Here is a 7500-nt window from a genome sequence, read left to right on the forward strand (position 1 = left end):
AGTCCACGAAACGATTGTAAATGCAGCGTTATGCGAGTGTGCGTGCGTGTGTGTGTGTGCGTGTGTGTGTGCATGTGTGTGTGCGTGTGTGTGTGTGTTTATATGTGAAAATACTATTTTCGACAGCTGATTTTTTTCAAATATCATTGCTCATCTCCCCTCGTTCCCCACAGCGCACTCGCAGCAGCTGTTCAGCCAGCCTGAAATCAAGGTCGCCATCCAGCCCATCACCGAGGACCAGCTGGACGAGGCTGCAAGAGCTGGTCTCTGGGAGCTCGTGGAGAGGGACATCCTCGAAAAGGTGAGGTCACGAGGTTGTTATTGAAGCTGGAGCCGAATGATTAACAAAAGATAACTTTATGACAACACTAAGTGAATTTAACAATACATCGCAGCTAGATTTGATATTTATGAATATATTTTCTACGTTATACAGACATAAAATAAACAAAAGCATTCTTCTTGTGTTTCACAATATTTTTATCCCCTCTCCCCTTCCTCTGCCTCCAGTCCCTGCGCTCAAGGAGAATCGAAGTGGCTGACCCAAGGAACCCGGAGTACACGCACTTGCAGTTCTTCAGGACGTCGCCCCTGGCCATCAAGCTCAGCAGGGACGCCATTACGAACGCTGAGGCAGGCGACCATCTCATGACCAAGTGAGTTGGAAATACTTGGAGGAGATTAGGAGCGTCACGAGCATACGCATACTGTCTCTCTATCTATTTCTCTATCTGTCTGTCTGTTCATCTGTCTTTATATCTATCAATCAATCAATGTATACAGTATATATATGTGAGAGAGAGAGAGAGAGAGAGAGAGAGAGAGAGAGAGAGAGAGAGAGAGAGAGAGAGAGAGAGAGAGAGAGAGAGAGAGAGAGAGAGAGAGACAGAGTCAGGACTAGAAACTTTGTGGCGCAGCTGACTGCGTTAATGCAAAATAATAGTCGTAGAACAATGAACCGCGTATTCTTGTACGAAATGAAAATTCAGCTGCGCAGGTACGACTTTTGAAAATAACTTGCCCACTTATGTAAGAATGTTTCCAGTCTGATGTGTGCGTGTGTGTGTGTATGTGTTTGTCTGTCTATGTGTGTTTGTTTCTGTGGTTGTGTGTGTATGTGTGCCTGAGTATATGAATTTGCCAGTGTGAATTTATATTAGATTAGTTAACCCAACATTAGAGAATTACACGTATTCTCAGAAAACTGTTAAATTTCTAGGGGTAACTATAAGAAAATATTGCGTATGTTGAAAGATTCTAAATAATCATTATGCAAACATCCAAACATCATTGGCGTGCAGAGGTCTAGTGATGTCCGGGCCAACTCCTTGACTTTATACCACGAAGACTCAAGTATAAGGCCTAGTACTGAGAAAGGGAGATATTTTGAAAATGTAAACACGGATGCAACACCGCCCTTTCACCCCCACATCTGTACGCCACTGCTATACATACATGCACACAGACACACGCACACACACACACACACACACACACACAGACACACACACACACACACACACACACACACACACACACACACACACACACACACACACACACACACACACACACACACACAATCACACAGACACACACACACGCACACACACACACACACATATATATATTCATATATATATATATATATATATATATATATATATGTATGTATGTATGTATGTATGTATACACACACACACACACACATGCCTATCTGTGTGTGTATGTGTGTGCGTGTTTGTAATTTACATACATTAATTACATATGTTCAAATTATATATATATATATATATATATATATATATATATATATATATATATATATATATATATATATATTTATTCATTTATATATATATATACACAAGTATGTTAGTGTGTGTTTCCGTTTTTAAGCATACATGTGCGGTTGGAGTTGAGAGTATAGTACAAGTTATATACAAAAAATATATATAAGAAGATTTAGAAAACTAAAAAATGGCAACCATTATCCATTTACCTTCCTATCTCCTCATCCCAGGCTCCGTCTGACCCCCGAGCAGGCAGGATACGGTCTGCAGCAATTCAGCGTGAGAGACACCATCATATCCAGCACGTGCCCTGCCCCGCCACCTTGCGGCGAAAAGGAGAAGTATTACCGCACCATCGACGGGTCCTGCAACAACCTCGACAACCCGACTTGGGGTCAAGCCAGGACGACCTTCCAGAGACTCAAACCCCCGAAGTACAGTGATGGTGAGTCGTACTGAATGAACGTTTGTCCGGAAGAAAAAAAAATGTAGTGGAAAGAAATACGAAGTGGATAACGAGATAGCGCTCACATGATTTAGCGAGTAGCGAATAATTGGACAAGTGTTGCATGAGTTTATTGAAGAGATAGCCAAGGCAAGATCCACTGAAGTTTATATGAAAACGTAGATTGTGAAATATAGTATGTGCATTTTAAAGCACGATTTAAAGTGTTGCATGTAACAGTAAGAAACAATATAAGTTCGGTTTTTTATAGTCATTGATAACGTGATATTGGATGTAGTTCAGTATCAGTATCAGTTATGATAATACATCGTACTGCATTATTTTTCACCAATATGAATAACACCGATTGCCATGTTATTGAAAAGAACATCTTCCCCGCCTGCGGCAAAACGAGCAAAACCTGACAAAGCTGGCTCATGTCAGCCGGAGGTGCGCTGTTTCTTGCTGGCGAAGCCGCTGAAAGTGATTTCAATGCATTCCTCCTCCACTGCCTGCAGGTCTCTTCCGCCCCCGCGAAGGCCGCGACGGCAGCCCTCTTCCCTCCGCCCGCGTCGTCAGCATCAGCACAGTCGTCGACGCAGACCGGCCACAGCTCGACCTCACGCTGTCCGTGATGCAATGGGGGCAGTTCATCGACCATGACCTCGCTCACACGCCCATCTTCAGGCTCGGTGAGAAGCGCCTCTCGCTCTGTTTGCTCTGCTGTCAATTGTGTAGCGACAGGACTCAGAGTTGTAGTCATCAAATCTGATATCAAGGGGGAGGAAGGGATGGGGGGGTGAAAGAGAGAGAGAGAGAGAGAGTGAGTGAGAGAGATTTAAAAACAAATGAAACCCGTCACCGAACGCGACCCATTCCCCAGGCAACGAGAGCGGCATCGAGTGCTGCAGCGAGTCCCAGAGCTTCATCGACCCTTCGTTCCGCCACCCGGGCTGCTTCCCCATCGAGATCCCCGCCGACGACCCCTTCTTCAGCAGATTCCGAAGGCGCTGCATGAACTTCGTCAGGTCGATGTGGGCGCCGCGAGGAGCTTGCAACTTCGGTTATGCCGAGCAGGTACGGGACGAGTTTCTGAAGAGCTGGAAGATAGGTTGCGTTTACCTACTTTATTATTATTGTTTTCTTTATCATTGTTTTCTTTTTGATTTTTGTTATTATTATTTTTGTTATCATTATGATTATTATTAATATCATTATCTTTACTATATTATCAGTTTTCTTTTCTTGCTATTTTGAGTAACTTTTCTGATATATAAATAAAAGAGAAACTATTGGATCCAGTGATCAGAACAACAGGCCTGATAGTAATCTCGTGTGTGTGTGTGTGTGTGCGTGCGTGTGCTTGACTTTTAAGAGCATCTACTTCGGTAAAAGCATACCTTTGTTCTGCCTTCAGATGAACCAGATCACACATTTCCTCGACACCTCCAACGTCTACGGTTCGAGCAAGGAGGAGGAGGAGGAGGTGAGGCTAGGGCGCGGAGGACTCCTGAAGGTGCAGGAGAACCGGCTCCTTCCCGCCCACGAGGAGGCCCAAGAATGCGAGTCCAGAGGCGAGGGCTTCCACTGCTTCCTCGCGGGTTCGTTTTCGTTCGTTTTGCTGCTTCTTTTTTATTTTATATTATTTTTTTATTAGTTTATTTATCTACTCTTTTTAATCCCTTTTTTTCTTCTTCTATATCTGCTCCCTCTGTCTTTTCTTCTTCTTTTCCTCCCTTTGTTTCTTCTGCTCCTACTCCCTCTTTTTTCAGATTTTTCTTCCCCTTTTCTTCTTCTTTTCTTTATCTTCTTTTTCATTTCCTCTCTCCTTCTTTTTCTTTTTCATCTTCCTTCTCCTCCTCTTCTTTTTTCGTCGTCGTCTCTATTTCTGCTTCTCCCTTTTTTTCTTCATCTTCATCCTTTTTTTCTTCTTCCTATTCCTCCTCCTCCTTCTCCTTCCTCCTCTTCTTCTTCTCATTTTTCCTCCTCTTCTTTTCCTTCTCCTTCTTCTTCCTCCTCTTCTTTTTTCCTCCACCTTTTCTTCTTCTAGTACTTCTTCTTCTTCTACTTCTTCTCCTACTCCTCCTCCTCATCTTACTCTTCCTCCTCCTCCTCCTCTTCCTCCTCCACCCCCTCCTCCTCCACCCCCTTCTCCTCCACCCCCTCCTCCTCCAACCCCTCCTCCTCCACCCCCTTCTCCTCCACCCCTTCTCCTCCACACCCTCCTCTTCCACCCCCTCCTCCTCAACCACCCCCTCCTCAACCACCCCCTCCTCCACCAACCCCTCCTACACACACCCCTCCTCCACCCCCCTCCTCCACCCATCCTCCTCCACACCTCTTCCTCCACCCCTCCTCCTCCACCCCTCCTCCTTTACCCCCTCCTCCTTCACCCCCTCCTCCTCCACCCCCTCCTCCTTCACCCCTCCTCCTCCACCCCTCCTCCTTCACCCCCTCCTCCTCCACCTTCCTTCTACTCTTCCTCCTCCTCCACACCCTCCTCCTCCACCCCCTCCTCCTCCACACCCTCCTCCTCCACACCCTTTTCCTTCACACCCTCCTCCTCCACCCCCTCCTCCACCCCCTCCTCCACCTTCCTTCTACTCTTCCTCCTCCTCCACCCCCTCCTCTTCCACCCCCTCCTCCTCCACCCCCTCCTCCTCCACCCCCTCCTCCTCCACCCCCTCCTCCTTCACCCCCTCCTCCTTCACCCCCTCCTCCTTCAACCCCTCCTCCACCACCTCCTCCTCCACACCCTCCTCCTCCACACCCTCCTCCACCCCCTCCTCCTCCACCCCTCCTCCTCCACCCCTCCTCCTCCACCCCCTCCTCCTCCACCCCCTCCTCCTCCACCCCCTCCTCCTCCACCCCCTCCTCTTCCACCTCCTCCACCCCCTCCTCCACCCCCTCCTCCTCCACCCCCTTTTCCTCCACCCCCTTTTCCTCCACCTCCTCTTCCTCCACCCCCTCTTCCTCCACCTCCTCCTCCTTCACCCCTTCCTCCTCCACCCCCTCCTCCATCACCCCCTCCTCCTCCACCCCCTCCTCCTCCACCCTCTCCTCCTTCACCCCCTCCTCCTCCACCCCCTCCTCCACCCCTCCTCCTCCACCCCCTCCTCCCCCACCCCCTCTTCCTCCACCCCCTCCTCCCCCACCCCCTCTTCCTCCACCCCCTCCTCCTTCACCCCCTCCTCCTCCACCCCCTCCTCCTCCACCCTCTCCTCCTTCACCCCCTCCTCGTCCACCCCCTCCTCCACCCCTTCCTTCTACTCTTCCTCCTATTATTCCTCCTCCTCCACCCCCTCCTCCTCCACCCCCTCCTCCACACCCTCCTCCTCCACACCCTCCTCCTCCACCCCCTCCTCCTCCAACCCTCCTTCTCCACCCCCTCCTCCTCCACCCCCTCCTCCTTCCCCCTCCTCCTTCACGCCCCCTCCTCCTTCACCCCCTCCTCCTCCACCCTCTCCTCCTCCACCCCCTCCTCCTTTACCCCCTCCTCCTCCACCCCCTCCTCCTCCTCCCCTCACCCTCTTTCACCCCCTCCTCCTCCACCCCTTCCTCCTCCTCCTACTCTTCCTCCTATTATTCCTCCTCCTCCACCCCTCCTCCTCCAGCCCCTCCTCCTCCAGCCCCTCCACCCCTCCTCCTCCTCCTCCCCCTCCACCCCTCCTCCTCCTCCCCCTCCACCCCTCCTCCTCCTCCCCCTCCTCCTTCTATTATTCCTCCATTCTTTAAACCTATTCAACATCACGAGCTCCCCCCTCCCCAACAGGAGACAACCGCGTGAACGAGCAGACCGACCTGTCCGTCATCCACACCATCTGGATGAGGGAGCACAACCGCCTGGCTCGGGAGCTGGCTCGCCTCAACCCGCACTGGTCCGACGAAACCATCTACCAGGAGACGCGAAGGATCGTCAATGCCATGTACCAGCACATCATCTACAACGAATGGCTGCCCATCATCCTCGGTACGTATGCCTTTGGTTCTCTATGTGTATGTGTACGTGTAGCATGTATGGAGGCACGTCACGTCATTCGGTTATTTGCTCGTCCGAGGATGAGTTCTTGATGTGTTCGAAGCGTTGTATATGTCCATGAGATTTAACTAGTCGTCTCCCCTTCCCCTTCGCCGCCCAGGTACCGACTACATGGCCGAGAACGGAATCCTGCCGCGCCGCCAGGGCTTCTCCAACGACTACGACGACGACCTCAACGCCGCCATCTTCAACGAGTTCGCCACGGCCGCCTTCAGGTTCGGCCACACGCTCGTCCAGGGAATGCTAGAGTGAGTTCTCGACTCCGTTTGTTTTTGCACAAATGTATATAAATAGACTGATAGATATTTTGATTGATATACATCATACATGGATGGATAAACAGGCAGATCAAAGATAAGCTCACACACGCGAACACAAATGCATTTATGATCGAAAATAATAATAATATCGACGCATTCTCACACTTGAAATCTCATGGACCTGCAGATTGTTTGGCAAGCAGGGACACCGCACCGAGACCCTAGAACTCCACGAACAGTTCAACAACCCGAAGCTGCTCTACACGCCGGGGAAGCTGGACGAGTTCCTGAGGGGCCTCGCCACGCAGCCCATCCAGATGACGGACAACTTCGTCTCGGCGGAGCTCACCAACAGGCTCTTCCAGGTCAGTGAATGTAAACAATAGTGATATCGTGAAGTCATTGAGTGTAAAGTTAGGCAGTGCTAGATTAAGGTGAGTGGACATAAATTGCGATTTTGTGACTTCATGGAGTCACTGAGTGTAAAGCTGGGCAGTGCTCGATTAAGCCCGCTACTCGTTTTTCGTAGTTGGGTTTCGGGTCATTTTTGTTTCTATGACATTGTCGGTTAAAGACGAGCGTTTTTTTTATGTTGGTGTGCGGGGAAAGTGTCTATATTTGCTTTTTTTATGAAGAGGTGGTTTACCTTAATCCTTTGCTTCAAATGACTCTTCTAATAGTTTCCTTTATATGCATTTTAGGGTCCTATTCAAAATTATGTTTCTCAAACTGTATTTTGTACAGTAAAGTGGTTTCAACTCTTTTGGCGACAAAACTACGATATATCATACCATAGGTCTATCAGGCAAACCTTTTCATAAATCTCATTAATATTATTATTATAAAGGTTAAATGAATCCCCGGCTCCTGGATATCCCTTTCGCCCCTTGTACCTTTTCAACGTTTATTATTGATGTCTTGTTTCTTCTTTGTTTAGCTCTATTTTCATCTTCATTTCCATAA

At 48.9% G+C, this 7500-nt stretch overlaps 1 protein-coding gene across 1 annotated transcript in view; it reads left to right on the top strand.

The window, feature by feature from the left end:
- LOC113804230 (salivary peroxidase/catechol oxidase) overlaps positions 1 to 7500 on the top strand; it is a 32282-nt gene that overhangs the window by 20731 nt on the left and 4051 nt on the right. Inside the window, exons 6-14 of the mRNA XM_027355074.2 lie at positions 174 to 301; positions 511 to 656; positions 2024 to 2238; positions 2757 to 2930; positions 3122 to 3315; positions 3656 to 3839; positions 6011 to 6208; positions 6378 to 6525; positions 6725 to 6902. Of these exons, the coding sequence (XP_027210875.1) occupies positions 174 to 301; positions 511 to 656; positions 2024 to 2238; positions 2757 to 2930; positions 3122 to 3315; positions 3656 to 3839; positions 6011 to 6208; positions 6378 to 6525; positions 6725 to 6902 (1565 nt within the window). The remainder of the gene's footprint in view (positions 1 to 173; positions 302 to 510; positions 657 to 2023; positions 2239 to 2756; positions 2931 to 3121; positions 3316 to 3655; positions 3840 to 6010; positions 6209 to 6377; positions 6526 to 6724; positions 6903 to 7500) is intronic.

This window comes from Penaeus vannamei, chromosome 19 (genome assembly GCF_042767895.1).
Source record: "Penaeus vannamei isolate JL-2024 chromosome 19, ASM4276789v1, whole genome shotgun sequence".
Taxonomy (NCBI): domain Eukaryota; kingdom Metazoa; phylum Arthropoda; class Malacostraca; order Decapoda; family Penaeidae; genus Penaeus; species Penaeus vannamei.